This window comes from Enoplosus armatus, chromosome 1 (assembly GCF_043641665.1).
Source record: "Enoplosus armatus isolate fEnoArm2 chromosome 1, fEnoArm2.hap1, whole genome shotgun sequence".
Lineage (NCBI taxonomy): Eukaryota > Metazoa > Chordata > Actinopteri > Centrarchiformes > Enoplosidae > Enoplosus > Enoplosus armatus.
Genome location: NC_092180.1, coordinates 19,643,938 through 19,665,434, shown reverse-complemented (window position 1 = coordinate 19,665,434; position 21,497 = coordinate 19,643,938). Strand labels below are relative to the sequence as shown.

Sequence of the window (21,497 nt, the reverse complement as noted above, 5' to 3'; positions counted from 1 at the left end):
GTTGCAATTGACATGGCAGCATCTGTAACTGCTGTTTGACATCAGTCTGCATAAACCCACCTCTTCCACTGCTATGATATTTGAAAATAGGGTCAGATTTGTTTGTGTTTATAGCAGGCACCCAAACACTTTATTTGTGTCACATTTTAAAGTGGTGTCTGCTTTGGGAGGAAGTGTGTTTTTGTTTACATACAGAGCCCCAGCTCAGTCAGCAGTTTCATACTAGATTATAGTATATGATACAGGATACCACTCACGTGCCAAATTACATAATTTTTCAAAAGCCTAAAGTGTCGTGAAAATAAGAATATATGCTTTACTGAGACATGTAGTGACAGCCAAAAGCCTGGAATTAAAGTGAACGATGAGCAAACACATCCCCAGGTTCAAGCGATCAAGATGAAGAGGAAACTAAAGGAGAGGAAAATAACTTGGTATGAGGGGGGTTAACAAATGATGCTATAAAATGATCTACAAACACTGTAATCCAGATTAGCAGGTTCCTAAAGGTCCTGGGATTAGCAGTATAATGCCCACTAATGTATCTTTTAATGGAAGCTGTCGTCTATCTCGTGCATTTTCATCATATGGAATCAATGGTTTAGGCAGGAAATGGAGCCTGCTGGCACACTTGGTGTGAGATAATGATCAAAAGGGGACAGACATAAAGATGTTGTCCCTCAAAGCTCAATAATGCTGTGAGCAAACACATTAGGAAACTCTTGAATAACCTCTGTCAACCCTCTTGATAATCCCAGTAAAAAGCTCCCGCACTAACTGCCTTTCCTCTAATATTAAAGTATGCTTTCTAGATACGGCCCACACTAAGTTTTGACTGGTGCAGTCACCATAATGTGCTGCTTCTAATAAAAGTCTGAACACAATTGTATCCGTTATGTTATGTAATAAAAGGCATATTGGATTTGTTCCACCTGTGAGACGGCCTCCAGTGACAACCGCTGGAAAAAGAGCAATTTCTTCTGATGTTGCATTAAGATATCATACTGGTGTTTTTGAATGTTTTAGCCCATTTACCAGAAATCATTTATACCTTTTCAGTTCTTCAAACCATCATCCCAAGCCTTTTCCTACCTTCCAGGCAGCCGTTGTTTTCTATTCATTCCTGTACAGCATGAAAATCAACTATGAGACACGACACTAGCTTGACATCATATTGAACATCATGTCGTTTCAAATCCACGCAGCAATGATGTCACTTTGACACAATTAAATCCAAGCTTGATGTTGACTGATGACTGAAATGTCAAGTCATCAATGGCTGTCTAGAAAGTAGGAAGAATCGTTCCATGTGAAAAGTGAAATAAGGAAGTAGCTATGCTTTTGGAAAATGGCCAGAAATAGTGTAGCCATTTTAGCCATTGCATAGCACTCAAGAAGCAGTTCTCTGGCCGCTGCCTTGGACATACATGTCACCTGAAGTAAACCCACACAAACTCAGGGGAGAACACAGAAACTCTTCAAGGCTTCAGTCAGTGAGGTCTTGTACTTTCTTGCTGTGGGGGAGTAGTAACCACTAACTACTGAGCCACTGTGTGGTCAAAATATCATCTCCTAAAATCCTCTAAAACATCCCTCTTTTGACTCCTCTGAGTTTAACATCTTACTTAGAAATGCCCACATCTGAGATTAAGAGTCCAGAACAGGATTAACACTCTGTGTAGCCCTAATCTGACATGATCACGAAAAGCTCACTTGATGTCTTGTTACTAGTGCAGAAAAAAAATCTCTTAAAAGCCAAAGATGGGTGGGTCGGCCTCAGATTTAGATTTGGAAGCATATTGCAGCTTGTTTTAAGTGGTTTGTGACGGCCGGGTTAGCAGGGAGGCAGCCGAATGTGGGAGCCCAGAGATGGAGGCTGTTTGTGGAAGTATATGAGAAAGATTCAGTCAGTTAGAAACAGAGGCAGAACACCGAGGGGAGAGGGGGGGGGGGCGAGTGAGAACCAGAGAAAGAGGAAGTCTGTCTTTGTTGAATTATTGATGGACCTCATCCACTATGTGGTCTCTTACATGGCGCAGCATGCAGCAGCGGGGTAAACCATGAGTCACGCCTCGACTCCACAAAGGTCCAGACTTAGGAGGATCTCCACTCAACCGTGACTTACACACACACAGACACACACACACACATAATAGTGCTCCTCTCTGAAATCCCTATGAAGAGGAAAGCTAGGCTTACCTTAAAAGCCCTCATATAAACTTTGTATTGATCTTGGCAAATGTGATGCTGCACTCAGGAGGCGTGGGATGTATGCGTGTGTGTGTGTGTTTGTGTGTGTGTGTGTGTGTGTGTGTGTGAGGGTGGAGCTGACTAAACCCATGATAAAAAGCAACCCTTTTGCCATCCTAAAGACACAGTCATCATTCAAGACCCGCTGTTGTTAAAACTGCATGCTGAATGCAGCAGCGATGTTTCTAAAAAAATAGACTTCTTTGAAAGTTTCCGTTAAAAGAATACTTTGACAATTAGGGAAATACGCTTATTCATTTTCTGGTACAGTGTAAGCTGAGAAGATTGATATCACTATCTTATCTGCCCATAAAATATAAAACTATAGCCTGTGGCCTGTTAGCTTAGCATTGCATAAAAACTGGAAAGGGGGAAAGACATAGCCTGTCTGAAGGTAACAAAATGTGACTCCCAGCACCTCTAAAGCTAAGTATTTAACACATTACATTTTGCTAATTTAATCCGGCCAACAACCACAGAGTAGAGAGTATTTCTTGGCTCTGATCAGTTGCCAAGCAACCAGCAGATTGAAATACTGTAGACTTTTTTATACAGATCAAATTAATGAGCTGGTAGGCATATTTTGTTACCATTTGACAGAGCCAGGCTTGCTGTTTCTCCTTGTTCTTTGTGCTAAACTAAGCTAAGCTAAGTTAACCAGCTACTGGTTAAGGCTGCAGCCTTATATTTAACGAACAAGCATGACAGTGGTATCAATCCCCTCATCTAATTCTCCGCCAGTAAATAAATAAGCATATTTCCCAAAATGTCTAACTTCTGCTTTAAATTACATTCTCTTTCAGTCTGAGAGGTGGCACGGGCTGGCCACTGAGTAGCGCTCTTTTTTTAAAAGGTGAGCCTAGATTTCCTTGACCAGGAGTTTTAATGAATGAGCTGGCACTAAAGCATGAACGTCACTTCTTTAGGTAGAGTCGAGTGAGGCTTTCTAGTGTGCTACTATAGCACACTTTCCGTGCTAAACTGAGATGAGCCAAAAGGATCCATGGCACCTGCTGGGTCAAGGCTTAGCTCTAATCCTATCACATCAAGGTAAACTCTGGAGAACCCGAGGGCGGTTTGGCAAGAGTGAGAAGCGATTTGTTTAGGGAATAATGTCAGCACAACAGGCTAAGGTGCATGCCATTTACTTTGAATGTTGACAGCTTGAATCAGCCTCATTACATTTATTTTATCAGCCATTTTCTGTCACCCACCTTTCCTGTCGCTCTCCACGTCATAGTCTCTAATAAAAACATATCAAAACAAATGCAGTCTGCCGCTTGTCAACCTCTGGTGTGTGTGTGTGTGTGTGTATCATACTTATTTGTCCTTTGGCTCCTCTCACCAAAGCCTCAACGTAACCCATTGTATCAGTCACTTTCTGCAGAAAATAGAATGCACAGTGAAAGGAGCAAACAACGAGTGGATTCAAAAAATGTCCCTCACCAGGCTGTCAATAGACAACTCCACCACAACAAAACAGTGTAGGCTTTCTATAGTTAACAAGAGAGGTACATTAGTGACCTATAACGATCTGTTGCTTATTTGTAATGTTCATTGTTCTCCAGTCAAGCATTTTGTAACTGTATGCGCACACTGCAACCAGCTCACAATCTGGAGGACAGAAGGTCTTGGCCATTGTCTGTTTCACTCTTGCTGTTCACAGAAAATCCCCTCTAAAAGGCTTCTAGGTTGGATTTCTGTAGGAGAGGCGACGGTGGATGCCGCAGAGATAAGCTTGTGAAAGGTCAGAGGCCAGTGGTCAGAGTCTTGTTCTTCATGCCACTCTGGACAACGCTCCCAACGCTCAAGACTTTGAAGACTTCAGACTCTGATTTTCTGTCTGTCTGCCATTTCCCAGTCATGTTGGTCTGTCCGAAGCAAAGTTTGCATGCAAACATTTTTCTTGTATTTTTACAGCATAGACAGATGGTGAAGTGAGTGAATTAGCAGAATTAGTCCTTAAAAGGCACCAGGTCATGTGATGTTTGAACTCGAATGCCATTGGCGATTGCATACATACAGATTTGAAAATACTATACACTGTATTACCTTTACAAATACAGAGAAGAAGAAGACAAAGAATTGCCTTCATTGTCAATCTGAAGGGTTTTTATCTATGTGAATCATCAATAAATTGATCATTGGATGGATTCACCTATAGGGTCACCAAACCTAGTTTAGGAATCGTCAAATATTATGTGTGACATCTATTCAACATATGTGTTCTTATTTAAAGGGAACTTTTTAAGATTAGCTAAATTAAGCTCTAATATTCCATTTAAAACCATAAAAACATCTATGTAGCATCCTATGCAACTACACCCATTTCTCTTCTCCCCCCTCCTCCTCCTCTCGCTGTCCTTTTACCACAGATAAATTGATGCCAGGTAGCGGTGTTTAATTCAAAACCACCAAGGTAATTTCTCTTGAGGGGCCTCTCTCTTTAAGAATTCATGAAGACTTTTCTGCTTTCTCTCTTTTTATTTTCAACAAGACATTTCCCTCAGGCTGTAAGTCTGAACCGGCCTCCACACTCATCTCTATTGCTGCTCAGGCCTGGTACTTTATTTTATAGCATAAAATACAATTGAGCTTTTCAAGGGGGAAGATGTGTATGCAAGTGTGAGGATGCATCTTTTGAGTGATGAGAAGATCAATGTCACTAGCACATTAGCACAAAGACTGGAAACAGCAAGTCTGGCTCTGTCCAAAGGTAAGAAGAAAAGCTCACTAATGAACATGTTGTATCAAGACTTCAGGAAGTCCCTCATAACCCACCATAAAACCACAAAGGGACAATTTCACACTTCAGTTTTTGCCAAATGAAAATAAGGCAGTCTCTATTGACAGACAGATTTCTAATGCTAATGCTAATTACGCTCACATTGGTCTAGGGTTGTGCTAGCCTGTCATGACCTCTTCTTTTCGCTCATCTTTTGGTTGTGGTTTGGTTTTATTTCTCTCTCTCTCTCTCATTCTCCAAATGCATTTTCTCTCTCCTCCTCTCATCCCCTCTGATGTAAGCAAAGTCCCACATCTTCTTTCCCCATTTTATTCCTACACCAACACACACACACGCACACACACACACACACACACACACACACACACACACACACACATTGACAAGGGGACCAGCTACAGTCACATCTCACACTTGCTTTAAACCACTCTGCTCTCCACTCCACTTTGCTTCACTTCACTTCACTCCCAAAGCCTGCATGTCAACAAAGGGTGGTGGTGGTGGGGGCTGCTCCAAAATAATAATGCACATGGGAACCCAAGGCCCCCAGCGGGAGATTTTATTTGTTACATGAGCACTTAGCATTCATTATTTAATCGGATACAAGACTCCTGATTACACCAAGAGTTAAAATCAAATACCCCTGCTTGTCTCAGTTGCCATTCGCAGTCTCTAATGCCTATTCTGGTTCATGCAAGTGGGAGATGTTTTGGGGGATGTATATCAGGTGTGGGGAGAGCCTTTAGGAGGTTTGCATGTAGCCAGTGTGGCTGCTCTTTTGGCAGTCAGTCAGATGCTTATCTAGCCATAATGGAGAGAGAGAGAAGCCGTTCTGGAAATGGAAAAGGCTTCAGTCCCCAGATTCAGCCTTTAAGCTGCTTTAGAGGATTGCTGGGTATTTTTTCTCTCCCTCCCTCTAAAACAGACAGCTGATATCGGCTCTGAACCAGAACAGGAGAGGGCAGAAGCCCTGAGCTTTCACTGCGCAGCTGCAGACGCAGGGCAGGGAAGGGCCAAGCTGCTTTGTCTTGGCTTTATAATCCACTCTTGGGAGACATGTGACAGCAGAGACTGTTGCCAGGAAGGTCCTGCTCTCTGCTGGGGACATGTTGGCGTCTGTCCCCTCTGACCACAAGAGACCTGGTCAGGTCAAGTTAAATTTAGTCAGACCATGTGTTTTTCTTCAGCTGTCAAGCCCAAAAAATACCTGTTGTGACATCACTCACTGGACCAGAAGAGTAACATGCATGAAGGTTTTAGCTTCATAGAGAGCAGGACTGTGTCAGTTTTTTGCTTTGCTGAATTAGGCTAATCATGCATGGATTTTGGTGAAGTTCAAGGTTATGGTTGCTGTAGCAATTTCAAGAGGATTCAGGGAGTTTGACATTGACTGGGTTTCAGATCAGGCAAGCCACAGCGCACATCCATTTTCTATACCTGCTTCCCTTTCTGTACCGCCTGATCAAGGTTGGGGCGCCTGAGCAGTTCAAGTGCACATTGATTTGAGACATATCCATGCAACCTTAACAGTGACAGAAATGAATGCAGACTCGAAGTTCACTGTGAAGGTTTATGCAATTCAAGTTTTGAGAGTCTGATCATTGGTGTAGGCCATCATACCATATGGAAATGAAGGACAATCAATGGAAAGGAATGGTGGGAAAAAATGCATCCAAAAACACTGGTAATTGAATCTATAATTTAAAAAAAAGTGTAGACTTGTTATTTTTATACTACATAGAATAGAGTAGAATGTACATCCATGCACACATAGGCTACATACATACGGTATATACTCAATTATTCATGTATCATATATTCAATGCAGTGCAGTTTCTCAAAGTTTACTTGGTGCGTGTCATGCACTGTATTTAACCAAACAGCACCCGCGAGTGGAGAAATGAGATTATCGCAGTTTTGTAGTTGCAATTCAGTAACAATCCACGAGGTGACGCCATTTGAACACAAACAAAACTTTCCCCGGACATTTGCGAACGGTAACGGAGAAACCCGAAGCGAATCCCGGAAGCTCCGTCGTTAGTGGTCACTGTCAGCCCGTTGTTAGAGCGATGTGTTTCTGCTGCTGCTACGGCTGCGTTGGAGCTGGAGTTTCGCTCAAACGGGACATCAAAATGTATTAAGAAGGCGTTCCTAACAAAGGAAACTAGGGATATTAAGGTATGTAATTTAGCTGTCAGTCGGGAGCCTCTGTTTTTGCGCCCGTCGCTTGAATACAGTGTTAGCATGCTAGCTGTGTTAGCTTCTGTAAGTGGCTAGTTAGCGAACGAGATTTACCATCCAGTAGCAAGCTACTGTGCCCGGTGTGTGTGTGTGTGTGTGTGTGTGTGTGTGTGTGTGTGTGTGTGTGTGTGTGTGTGTTTGTGTGTGTGTGTGCGCGCTGATAGTGTTCAGTTTGAGTCACGACATTTACAGTTATCATTGCAGGAGGGATGTGAAGAAGGGCTCTAATCTCAGTCACACCTCTCTAACTAATCTGTTGAGGTGCGTCGGTTTGTGGTTTGTCTGGTTAAATCAAAGTGTTATCTGGCTGGATTCAAGGTTGGGCAGCCTTTGAACAAACGTTATCCTGTTCCACTATTTAAAAATGTGAAAATGTCAATTACATTACGGTGTAGTAACCTAACCTGAAACAGCATATTTCTGCAGGTATTAGCACCGGTCAGTGCGGTGAGTGACGCTTCAGTCGCAATAGTGTTTAAGACAAACCTTGAGGTGGTCGATAGAGTCTGTCAGTATATCTCAGTTATTGCTGCATGTCAGTATTGCCTCTGTAACATGGTGGTTTGGACAGAGACCTCGGCTAAACACTTTGGACAGGATTGGTTTACCACCTCAGAGTCAAGTCAATAGAGGAAAATCTGTGATTACTCAACAGACTATTAGCAGAGAATACTTGCAGTGTCACCACATTGCTATGAATAGCCATCATTATGGGTGTGTTTTCCTGGGAGTAAAAAGGGAAGACTTGCAAACTCCTAGACACCACACAGCCACATCCAGCTGGGGATGGAGCAGGCATTGTACAAACTGTGGCAATGTGTGATAACTGTAAGTGTATGCACTCAGTTGCCAGTTTATTATGTACACCTAGCTAAAACTAATGTAGCAGCCCTGCAATAAATCCTACCTGCTTGAAGTTATAATGTTCACTTTTAGAGAGGGTTTAGCTTGTTGTATAATAAACCAATAAACTGGCAGCGGAGTATTATATATATATATATATATATATATAATCATTTCTGATCCCAAGATTAAACGCATTGTGTGTGTGTCTCTTTTTCAGGTGTCAGTCTACCTGCCAGTGTTCATATGTACTTCATCCTGCTGAATGCTGGTCCAGGAGGTACACATCACAGAATGTTATTGTGAAGGGAGAACATATTAGGTAGGTTGCCCCCCATTTTTCTCAATTTGCATGTCTTTCGTCTCACAGAGCAGAATGTGTAACAAGGGCAAACAGAGCTCCCCTCCTGTCGTTGGTTTATCTCTTATGCAAAACCGGAAGAGTGGCATTCCTCATTTTGTCTTTCGCTAGCAAAAAGGTTATCTTGGGAGGCATTAAGTAGTAGTAGTCGACTATGACTAAATGTCTGTATCAGAGAGCATTTACCTCATAAGTCATTTGCAACCTGGCTGAAAGTTTTGTAATGTCTTGCCTGCAATTGTTTTGCCTGTATTATTTACACTTAAAAGTATAATGATGGGAAAGCAAGAGAAAGAAGTCTGCCCTGTTGAAAAGAGCCGTGGAATAACTTCAGTGCAGACATATCTCTGAAATAGTATAATTATGACAAATCTTCACTTCAGTTGTGCGACAATAGTGTATTGAGTTTTGAGTCAACTATGTGGTACGTAAAAATGTTTTTGTTTGGTTGTTGACATTATAGTTTGGATGTTTTTACAGAGAAGGCCGTAGAAATAACAGGTCATGTATTAGTTGTGGTTGTAATGTTATTGGCCATTAGATTCTTTGTGATTTATTCAGTTGTGTCAACATTCCCACCCAGGGGTGATTTTATTTTTGGCTCTCACTGTTTTCAGTAGAAATAACATTAACTCGGCCATTAAGCTGTTTGGCAATTTGGAAATGTGACAGTGAAACATAAAATCACTTAGAAAATCGAAACCCATTTCTTACAGGAATATTTTTGAGTGACCCTGCAAAGTGATCTGAGCAGGATGATACTGAGGTGACTGCTGGTTATGTATGTCAAAGTGAAGTGAAGAGAAGAGAAGAAGAGAGATAAGGAGAGTGGGAGAGAGAGGGACCAGTGGCCCTCAGACAAGGAGGGGCAGACATCTGGACAAGCAGCTGGTGTGGCTTTAATGGACCTCCCTTTCATTGACCACAGTAAAATCAATACGCCTTAAATTGGCCAAGAGCATTTTCTGCCCTCTTAAGGACAATGCTAATTATTTTTGTTGTTCAACAGAAAAACAGCATATTGTTCAACGCTGGCGATGTGTGATAGACAACACTGTTTGAAATTGAATACACTTGTTAAAATTGACAGATGCACCCTTTGGCAGCATTGTCGACCTGTGTTCACTATAATATTTCTTGACATTTTTTATTTTGTTTTGTCAAGTTTCTTAATCACAGAGTGGGCATAACATGGGGAGAGGGTTTTGTACTAGAACTTAAGTTGTGCAAGAAATGTGTACTGTCATTGCTTAATCTTCGTCCTGACACATGCAGTGCTGCCTGTGCTCTCGTGCATTAGCTATGAGTTATTCCTCATACAGCTCTCCAGTAGTTGATTTTACTGACTGAGCCCCTTGTGTTTTAATATTTCCCAACCTGCAAAAACGGAGACTGTTTTCAGTTTAATCCTGTCATTGCAACATGCTGCTCTGATTAATTACTGCGAAGCAAATGTATCTGACAGATAAATCAATGTCTACCATTTTCTGAGCTGACTCTTTCAGATCCTAAGACATCTTGTCTTCTGTGGTCAGTTTATTTACTAGGTGATGCTCTTTACAGTAGCCTCAGTCATTTTGATGTCTGAAATAGTGCTATCAGCTGAGACTGCTTTCCTCCTGCCTCATGTCCAGCCATGACATTTTTGATACAGAAAATGTTTTGTGGTTTTTTTTAAGGCAATTCAGCTGTGCTCTCATCATTCAGTGACGCATGCCGCCATGTCATTAAGTGAAATTGTGGCGGCTGTTTATTTTGTTCACTACGTGGTTCCCACTCCGCTTACTTTCTGACAAACGTCTGTGTTTCCAGTATTTTAATGGTGTTTGATGGGGCATTTTTGACAGCTGGCATAGCAAGGTTGAAAAAACAAAGGATTGGAAAAATAAAAGGCTTTATAGAGTCAACATGCTTCGATTGGATCTGATCCCAAGCAGCTTGAGAAATCCCTTGTCTTGTCATTATGCGCAATGGAGAACAGACCTGCTGCTGTTATTTATAAGGATTTATGCACATAGTGTGTGTTTCATATTAATACCAGAGCATAACACAAAAGCAGCAAACTTCAATTGAAACACCATATTTTCTTTAAATTATTATGATGGGGCATACATATAAAATATGATGCCACAGATCCATTTCTTAATTCGTTCAGGAGGGCTCTCATTAAATGCATACCCACACAGGTGTTTTCAATTACACTGACTAATTAGACCTCCAGTCAGGTGGAAGTTGGGTGGAAATATGTTGTGATTTAAGTCACGTCACCAAACTCCATGTACTAATAAGAAGGATTACAATGTAAGTTGCCCCGCCATAACAGGTGACATGTGTAAAAACTGTTTGGGCTGACTATGGGTGTCGAGGGGCTTTAATGTACAATTGGGAAGTAAAAAATAATTGTTGTGGGCAAAAGTCTGAGACATAAAAGTGAAAAACCTGTATTTTATCTCATTACACATATGCACACAGATGCACACAAATGCACATAGTCTAGATGCAGAAGTTAAAATACAGTATTTGTATTAGCTGGAAAGTGGCTGTCTGTTTTTTAGGCTTTTTTCCCACTCAGGAAATGTGTGTTTCTCTGTCAAATATTGAAATTTAAAGTAAAAGCCACATAGCCTTTGTGCAGCATAGCCTGGGGTGAGCCATTTCAAAGTAACAGATTTAAAGTCACTATCATTTATGTTTTCTTGGAGAACTTGGTGTGTCACCAGCCATGACAAGCCTATATAGCCAACCCAGTTGCTGCTCCAAGATTAAATGTAATGTATGATCAAAAATAGATCCTAAAGCCAGTTGTTTGCATAACCAGCCTCTTACTAGCCTGCTTGTCTTAGTGCATACACAGATTTTACTAGCCAGGAGACAGAAGACACATCAATTATATTGTAATACAGTGTAAATGTTTTTATAAAATGCCTCTTACTCTCAATCAATTCCCATCATATCACTCTGTGAACTGGACTCATAACTGGACGTCTGTTTTTCTGTCTGTCAGGAAGACATCTTTGCTGGTTTGTGGTTTCAGCTCTGCAGGCCAAAAACCTCTCATCCCTGTTGGCATTTCCATTTTGCAAGCAATTTCAATGAGACCCACTGACATGGAAAGTTTTTGGATGCAAGCAGAAACAAACAGTAGTGTGGTGTTTGGAAGCGCGCCTGGTTGGCCAGTCAGCTAAAGACCAAAAGCTTAGCTCTGCACCACCCATCTCACTGGAAATGTCTCATTTGATTTAAAAGCTTAGCAAAAGGAAGCAGTCATTTGTTTCAAAGCCTTACATCAGAGTTTACCAGAACACCACATCAACAAGTGCAATTGTGTGTGTAGTGTAAAAGCATGTTAAACAGGATTCCTCAACACTTTCAGCTGTGTCACTTTCATTTCAGGAATGGAGAGCCTGTATATGTGTGGTTGGTTGTCTACGACTGTGTCATGACAGCCAGTCACACCAGGGGATACAACACATGTGCATAGCAAGTTTATAATGCTTTTCCTGTATGAGATGATGACAGAATTCAAAAGTCAGAGAGGAATCTTACTGCTATGTCAATACATTCTCCATTCAGCAGCACCCCTTTTCAGTTGAAATCAGTACCCATCTGAATTTTATTGTCATTAAGGAAGTATTCACATCACAAGTTTTGAAACTTGTGATGTGAATACTTGTTTTAAACAGATACAAGTGAAATTCTTTACCAGCTTATCTAGATGGGATGGCAAGTCCCGCCCTCTCAGTAGATCATTAATCTGGGTCTGTCCTAAGAGCTGGAATAAATGAACTGTAGATATCTTATGTGTTTCATGTGTAATTTTTGTGTAATATGGAACAAAAGAAGAGAAACCTTTCTGTTCATTGTATGTACTTTGCTCCATGAGTATTTGGGCACACAGACAGATGGATGTTTTGGATCTGACGTCTGGCTAATCTAACAGTAAATTGCTATATGAGTTACACCAAACAAACCTAAAATCACAGATTATTAAGTATATTTTGATGCTGCCTTGTTTGATAGGTTTTAGTGAGTCACAGTGAAGCCTGCCAGCAGAAGGTATCTGGGTCTACAGATTATTATTAGCCTGTATTCCTCATGCACATGTACCTCAGCTGCAGGATCAGTTTCCTAAAGGGACCGGGGTAGCCATTGATTTATCTTAAAGCTGCGGACGCAGTCTCTCGTGACGGTCCTCAATGTTCTCTTGTGACCTTGATATGAATACAGAGGGAGAAACTCCAGTGACTCATGTCTCTTGTAATAACAGCTGCATGGCTCAAAGGGCTCTGAGAGTTGAGTCCAAGGTTGACTCACCCCTGTTCATGCATTGTCTTTGACCCACTAGTGGCGTGGTGTAAGGACGGTGATGTTAGTTGGTTGTCTGTCCAACACTTTGGTTTGAGCCAGATGTCTGAATAGCTGAAAAAAAAAGATACTCAGGGTCCTTCTGTGATGTTTCCCAATGATTTTGGTGACCATGTAACCTTTCAAAATATCCCCTTGATACACCGGTTTAACTGTGGGCTCTCTCTGAAAGGACACTGTAAACTCCCTCTGTGACTTTATTTCATGACAGAAAGGTCAATGTTTCATGATTTAGCTGGCCCTTCAGAGATGCAGTACACTTGATAAACATTATTGCCTTCTTGTGCAGTTTGTATATCAGAGTATTGTAACGTTAAAAAATCCAGAGCACTGCTATCTTCACTTAATTCTTGTATAATATTCCTATAATGTTCTTTAATTAACCACTGTGATAAATATCCATTTTTGTGTCCTTGTTTTACCTGCCACATCTCCTGCATGTGAATCTCTTCCTCAAACTCTCTGCCCTCATCTCATCGTGGTCATGTGTCATTTGTGTATTTTACCTACCATACATTATAACAGTAGTTGTAAAAACAGTGTGTATTTAAGAAAATAACTACTGTATGTCTTATGCCTTTTTAATTGTGTAGACAGAGACAGTAGCCCTAAATTTAGTCTTGCTTGGAATATTTCCCCTCTTTCTAGGGCAGGATGCAGTCTTCAAACCACCGACTGCGGGATATGGAGCAGCACCACCCGCTGCTGTCGGCAGGTGCAGATGTCGAGACAGGGAGCCTGGCAGCCAGCGTGATGGTCGGGGGCCCCCACGCGGGCCACACAGCGGGGAACCGCACACTGTGGTTCATTCAGGACAGCTGTGGGATGGTGTGTGCAGGGATGACCTGGTTCCTGGTGCTGTACGCTGAGTTTGTGGTGAACTTCGTCATGCTGCTGCCTGGCAAAAACTTCTGGTACTCGCTGCTGAACGGGGCCACCTTCAACTCCCTGGCTGTGCTTGCATTGGCCTCACATCTGCGCACCATGTTGACTGACCCGGTAAGGATGTTAAGGAGAGTAAGAATGGGCCAGGCTGAGGATGCAGGTGGAGGAGAGGTGGGAGGGTAAAAGGACGACAGCAGGGTTTGAAAGTGAAGAAAAGGTAGAGAAAACATGGACAGAGTCAGTGAGTAAGACAAAGCTTTTGTGTTTGCAAAAAATATAAATAAAAAATAGTACAGAATTAATGCTGTACTTGCAGTTAAAGCAAGTTTGAGTAAGGAATCACCTTCACAAATTTTGGATATTGTATGATATGATATGGTTCTCACTTTCTGGATAGAGTTGGGGTCAGTAGTCATACTGTAGTAGATGTTTTGACAGTGCTTGTTACAGCACTGCCGTGGTCACTGAGCTGAGGGATGCTGTGTGGGAAAGTTGTGTAGAGCAGCCTGCTAAATTGTCTTCTGAAAGTTCAATTGACTTGATGTTGTTAGTTTCATTGACAGCCACTTTTTAATGATCTCGTATTGTATGAAGCCTTTTGAAATGTTCAAGCAATTGATAATTTGTTATGCCTCTTCTTACTGCAGTGTGTGTGATGGCACAGTCAAAACTAAGTGCCACAGGGATTCTTCTGCACTGTTACTGATACTTTGTGACTACTCTTGGTGAATTTAGCTGCTTCAGGGGGTTGTAGGTCAAATACCGTTAGTGCTGCTGCTGCTGCTGCAACGTAGACTCATTCTTACTCAGAGAAACTAGATGTCTGATGACAGCTTCACTAGTGCTTTCTAGCCCAACAGCCCAGCCTTAACAATTGCTCCATTTAAAAGTCCAAAACAGGACGCAGAAGGTTGTGCAGTTGTGTCAAACTGGGGTTTCGACTAAGCCGTAAAGGTCATATAGGGTAATTCCGGCATTTCTAAACCTGAGCCCTATGTTTTACAAATAATGGGGTCTAAGTGACTAATAGTTACCAAGGTTTTGGGATGCTGGGCTGCAATGGCTGCAAAGTAATCCTTACAGACAACTGCGCCCGTGAAAAGTATGTCTACTAAAAGTGCGTTTTTGCCAGGCTCTGTGCAATCTCGTAGCTCACGCGACATCTGCCGAGGCGTGTGTCACGGTGTCTCGCGTAAACATAAACAAGGCTTAAGCCATAATAGCATAATGCAGTTATTTGGACATTTGTAATTGACAGCATTTGTCTTTGTCTGTCTTCACCACTCCTTAGGGTGCAGTTCCTAAGGGCAACGCAACCAAGGAGTACATGGAGAGCTTACAGCTGAAGCCTGGTGAGGTCATCTACAAGTGCCCCAAGTGCTGCAGCATCAAGCCTGAAAGGGCACACCATTGCAGGTCCGTCTACTTGTCCAATTTTTAACCAAATTAAATTGTGCCCTGCTCCTTTAACCCATCTTGCATCCAAATTGTGCTTTTGGAAACATCTGTTTCAGCATATTTTGTGTAAACAGGAGCAGTATAGTTGATGACATTAACAGAGTCAGTGTGTGAGGCATTATCCTCTCTTTCCTGCCTGCAGTATTTGTAAAAGATGCATCCGGAAGATGGATCACCACTGTCCCTGGGTCAATAACTGCGTGGGAGAAAAGAATCAGAGATTCTTTGTACTTTTCACTGTAAGTACACACAAGCACTGATGGAGTAGTTCGGTTCATTTTAACAAGGGGGGTGGTAAGGATTAAAAATGCATTTTATACATACGGTAATTCCTTTGAGTCTCTAAAGTTCATTATAATAAATGATGATAAATGTCTCGTCTTTTCAAAATGCTCTTCGTCTCGACTCCCCTGTACTTTTTCCACACATTTTTTTCATTGTCGTGTTTTTAATTTTGAAATGACTTAAATTACATGACTTTATATCAGACTAGAGAGAAAAATTAGAAAATTGTCCCACTAGTATTTCATGGTGAAATAACCAGCTGAGGCTCACAGCTCAGCAGTGATGTAGGGCATGACAGACAGGCCTACATGAAATGTACTCTGAAAGCCATTTATGGCTATTGACAGCATCAGCACTTTTTTATGGCTTCATATGCTGACTGGAACTTTTTTGATGACAGAAACATAAATCTGTCATATATGGCTGAGCAGTGCAAAGTCACCTGTGTGATGAAATGTTTAGTTTGCGCTCCTTACGGAGATTGTATTGCAAATGTGAAATGAACTAGCCTACATTAACACAGTATCTGCAAACTAACCTTGTAGGATAAGAGTGGAATAGCTTCTCTCTCTCTTTTTGCCTCTGTCTCTCTGTCACTTTTTTTCATGATCTCTCTCCCCACTGTTCTTTCCTTCTTTCTGCAGATGTACATAGCCTTGATTTCTGCCCATGCCCTGGGCCTCAGTGGGATGCACTTCTTCACCTGTATTAAAGTCCAGTGGAATGGTGAGGCCTCTCTGTCTTGCAGCATCTACTAGTATGTGTTTGAGTCAAAAAGATGAACAGAAGTTTATTATGAGTCAGAAATAACAGCTATTTATGCAAGAGATTGAAATCTGCTATGAGAGATGAAAAGAGACCGACAAGCAGAGTGGAAAAAGGAAAGAGGTTGCTTTCCCGTTGTAAGAACAGCTGCTCTGCACAGGTCATTTGAGTTGTGCAGCACAACAATCACAGAGCTGCCATTGATCTTTTCCTGCTCCATCATGCGTCTCTCTGTAGGAATGAACCAGAAAATGAAGATAATATTTCATTCTTAGAACTCCAGCTTCTTCTGCCGTCTGCAGGATGAATTTTTGCCACCAATTTGTTTTCCATGCTAACCTGTATTCCAGGCTACTGTGACAGGTGCAACATGGCTGGATGCATTAGAGTTACTGTGTGCACATCCAGTCTAATATTTAGGTCAGGTGCAGGATTGCAGCATCAGTAAGATAAAAATGAGGGAATCCACACATTAGATTATTAGCTTCCACTGCTTTGGAATCTGTCCTCTTCAAAATGCATTGTTTATTTAGTTGGTGTTTCATTTGATGTTTCAGTTCAGTGCAAAATAAAAACTCAGCCTTCCTTCCTCTGCTCCTGTGACCAGAGTGCAGTGACTTCTCTCCAGGGGTGTCTGTGCTGCTGCTGATCTTCCTTTGTCTCGAAGCCATCCTCTTCCTCACTTTCACAGCTGTAATGTTTGGTACGCAGCTCCACTCCATCTGCAATGACGAGACGGTCAGTATGCACTGCACCCCGACAGCTTTGTTCCTCTCAACAAGTTGTGTGTGTGGCAGGGAAGGGTCACTGTAAGATGAGGGCGTCTAGGACAAAGATGTCAAGGGACCCTCAGTCTTGATAAATGCCTTTGGCTCTTGAAGTATATATAGTATGTAATTAGTTTAATTTGATACTTTGTTTTCTCAGATGAGGAAACAAATATGATACCCTAAGATTTTCTCTAAGGTTTGTCTCAATGCTTTTCCCCATTTTAATGTTTTAATGTGTATCTTAGCATGCGAATGGGCCAAGCAAACAGACAACTTATTGGGAAATCTTTTATTTACAGAGGGGTTTGAATGTCTTGCAGGAGATTGAACGTCTTAAAAATGAGAAGCCCACATGGGAGCGTCGCATGAGATGGGACGGGATGAAAGCTGTATTTGGGGGTCCGCCCTCCCTGCTCTGGTGCAATCCATTCACAGGCCTGCGTCTGCGGCGCCTGTTGCTGTTGACCCACGGTCGCCGTGGCGGGTCTGAGTTTTCTGTCTGAGAGCAGACTGATGCAGCTCACCAACACTCTAAAGCAAGATTTCTTGTATGCCCTACTTGGCCAGGGGGCTAAGATGGACCTCTGCCCCCCTGCGGGTGTCCTTCATGTGTGGGTGACAGGGAGACAGGCTGCCCCAGTGGGACCCCAATGCATCACAACCACCACTGAAAGTTTGTATTCTCACTCTCACATGCTGACGTAAACACAACACCTTTGGTCTGCACGAGTACGCTGAACAACTGGAATATTGTTTTTAACGTGAGCAGCTTTTTGTTTTTTGTGTGTGTTTTTACGTAAAGCATGCAGTATGTAACTCAAGTGAGTCTTTTATTCTTTGTGAGGCCATCCAAGGTGCTGTTTGAACTCAACTTGTGCACCTTCAGTACACAACTTCAGCAGTTTGTTTTCTTTGCTGTGCACATGAGATTCAAGACTAGTGTTTGAATTTTTTGAGAGGGGATCAGCAACATATCTTTCATCATCACTGGACCCAGACAAGTGGATCTAAATGGGGAAATGCTTGAAAGTGCTCTATTGGACCCAGACAAGGGAATCACAGTTGAGGACATGCACTACTTAACATGGCACTTGAGAAAAAGTCTGGATATGGAGCATGGTGGACATCAGACGTGGAACAGTGCTGCCTTGATTTGCATGTGTAACAGCTCAATCAGTCAGCATCTCAGCCAGGAAATGAGGCTTTCACTGTCTTCAAATGAATGAACAGGCTACTGTGAACACAAGCCTCATTCTTATTCAAGAGGACTGAGTGGCTTTTCCTATCTGTTCATCTCCTTTGTCGTGTGTTTTTCCTTCCTTGGGCTGAATGTTGATTCTTTAGGTTACTCGGGCCAGTAGAAATTAATTTTCAACGTTCATCACAGTGACCACTCCTCAACAGTTGGCCATTATGACTCACTGGGGATGACTGCTGTTATTCTGACTCTTCACTGAGATTTTAACAAATCACCGTTTTGTATTAGTTGTATGTATGTAATTTGCTGTTCCACCACTCCTACATGCTGCTCCACGTCCCATTCTCTACAAACCATCAGTGACCCGCAGACCACTGATATGCCTCCCTGTGTTTTCATAACAAAGTCATTCAGGTTGAACAACTTTGGCTGCTGAAAAGACCGAATGTTATTAGGTTTGAATTGTTTTACTCATACACATATTTTTCTCTACGTGGAAAACTACTTCTGTGTATAGTAGGTATCCATATGCAAGAACAGTTGGATAAGACTTCACAGCATTTAAACTCTGAAAAACAAACCTTACAAACCCCCGAGACAGAGCCAAGTCACAGACGTGGTGGCTTTGCCTTTGTGGCCACCGTGTGGTGCCACATTTTTAAAAGGAGAACTTAAAACACTAGCACAACCTCCTTTGGCTCGTAGTGAGCTCATTCTGGTCTGCAGAGCCAAGCTCCATTGTGCAGTCGGCCTGTAGAATTAAAAAGGAACTGCTTTGCTGAAAGAGGCTGAGGTACCGGGCTCATTATACAAGCTTTAATACTGAACAAAGTCTTGGGGAACTCAGCAGATGCTTTGAGAGGCCTTTCCTACTTCACTCCAGAAATGTCAGGCCTGTAACATCTAGTGGCAGGACGGTAGCAGATACTTCTCCAGTGTTATTAGAACACTTATCCATGCCTTTTAAAATCATTCAGTCAAGTGAATTTGTCAGCTTGAAAGATTTTGTCGTTATCACTTATTTATGAAAGTGTTTTCTCATTTTGTGACAACTTGTCTCCCATTTTTACTCTGCATAATCAATGGGCCTGTTTGCACTGGATAAATGTGACTTTTTGAATCTAGAGTTCAGGATTTAAAGTCAAGTCCTGGCTGGTATTGTCGAAGTATTGTCACATCTAGATTCTCAAAGTCTCATTTGTATCGCGTGTTGCACAATATACTGCTGTTTGTTCTCATCTGTGGTCGTCAGGAGAAGGAGCTCTATCTCTACTGTTTACACTAAATTATGATATCTGATGCGCTATGGCTACAAAGAAACATGCTGTCATTAGAATGTAAAACGTATCTATTTTAGGACTAAGGGACACAGCACTGAAAGCTAACTGATATCAGGGGATTGTATTAATGCTGGCTTCTCATTTCTCATGTTATTCTGCTGGACTGGATCACCTCATTGGGAGAATATCACTTTCTTATTCAAACAATGCCATACTTTCTCTACATCCAGCATGGTTCATTCAGCAAGACATTTATCCTGAAAAATGAAAAGGAGTAGAGTTTAGCCAAACACACAACATGTCCATAACAACCATATATAAGCTGTCTGTCATTTATTCATGTGCATAAGACTTATCAGAAAACAACAGGAACATTCATGCGGTCTAGTTTGGCAGACGCACATCTATGTTGCTAATCAAGCAACAGCTGTTATTAAGAATAGTTGCAGGTATTGGTGCATTACATCCAGATCCAATGAGAGGCTGCCTCCATACTAATAAACACAAAATGTCATTAGAATAGAAGTAAATATCTGAAGGAGGAATTGAGGTAACAGTGGCAGGATTAATACATGGCTAAACTTTTAGTTGTTTTTGTAGGAAGTAGCAGAACATCAGAGCTAATTATGGATTGACAATTATTGCTGTGTTGACTGAGTATAAGTATTTGATGTTGACTGGTATAATTTGGGACATAATTTGGGTTTTGTTGATGTGTACAAGTATTTCACAAAAGGATAATCCTGTTTCATGACCAAACTCGGATGCTGTAATCATAACTACTTACATTGGGATTCTGTTAACAGGGTATGTAGTTTTACATTCATGCTCAGCAATAGAATCAATGAATGATGATTTTTAAAGGGTTATACCGGTAATTGTATTTTCTCCACCTTCTGCTGTATGACTTCAAAAAACTACAATCACCATGGGGAGAGGATTGTTTGACAATGTGCAAAATTGTGTAAACCATTATAACACTATTCTGTCTGAGGTTTTTCTCACTAGTTGGCTGTTAAAGGGTATTTACGCAGAAAATATAGGATAAAGAACATTTTGTGAAGTATAATGATGGATGTTTGATTGCAGAGTTACCATTAACTTTGCCATGAACAGTTGAGAAAGTTATTGTTTCCTACTCTCCTGAGAGAATGTTTCCTCAAGAACAAAAGTCCTTCAGCTTTATAAACAAGTATAGTATAGAGGTTACTATTAACAATATATAAATGGAATGTTTTATTCAAGTTTTTTTTAATTAATGTGTCATAAACTTATAATGTCATATCTTTAATGTCATTCTTTTACATAATAAACTTGATTAAATTAAAGCTGTAAGTTGTGATTGATTGTCCATCATACGCAATCTATTTTCTCTGCTCCTGGGTTTTGTTTCTGAATAACATATAAAGTGTTGTGGGTTTCACGCAGACATAACGTGCTGCAGAAATCAGGATACATGGCAGTTTGGCGAGTGTCTGTTAGGTTAGGGGGTCTTTGCATGGATGTTAGTGTCTCTTTACTTAAAATTGAGATACAAGATGCCATAGAGATTAACTGAAATTGGGGAATTGTATGGCTGCAGCATCAAAGTAAAAAGATCCATGAAGAAGTGAAAGATTTTGTGACCCAAATGAAATAAGAAATAAGATGTTTATAAAGAGCGACAGTATTCTCGCGATACTCCCTTCAGTCCAGTGGGTGGCAGTGTAATGTTTTCTGCTGATGATCTGCCGATGAACAGGAAGAAGAATTACGCCAATCGGAATTGGTATTCCCTGAATTTAAACTCTCAGACAGCAGTCATTCTAAACCCTTGATCAAATTTCTTCCCCTTCAATTGGATTGACTGATCCTGATTATGCTTAATTTCAGTTTCGATCCTAATCCTAACGTTATTCGCGTGTATTTTACGCTTTTGAGGGGTTACTCTGCTGGCGCCACAAAACTGGGATGAATCGCTGCCTGAAAATCTGAACCCAGAGAATAAAAACCCTCCGCCTTTACCGAGAAATCGTTCATCCCCTCTCGCTTCCGTTGTCATGTTGTGAAT

At 41.4% G+C, this 21,497-nt stretch overlaps 1 protein-coding gene across 1 annotated transcript; it reads left to right on the top strand.

Annotated features, from left to right (window-relative positions):
• Nucleotides 1–7,127: 7,127 nt before the first annotated feature.
• On the top strand, nucleotides 7,128–17,472 carry zdhhc7 (zinc finger DHHC-type palmitoyltransferase 7). Its single transcript, XM_070906898.1, has 8 exons — nucleotides 7,128–7,174; nucleotides 8,301–8,402; nucleotides 13,455–13,805; nucleotides 14,983–15,107; nucleotides 15,292–15,388; nucleotides 16,079–16,160; nucleotides 16,807–16,937; nucleotides 17,290–17,472. The coding sequence occupies exons 3-8, from the start codon at nucleotides 13,461–13,463 to the stop codon at nucleotides 17,470–17,472; spliced, it is 963 nt and encodes a 320-aa protein (XP_070762999.1). The 5' UTR covers nucleotides 7,128–7,174; nucleotides 8,301–8,402; nucleotides 13,455–13,460.
• The last annotated feature ends 4,025 nt before the right edge of the window (nucleotides 17,473–21,497 follow it).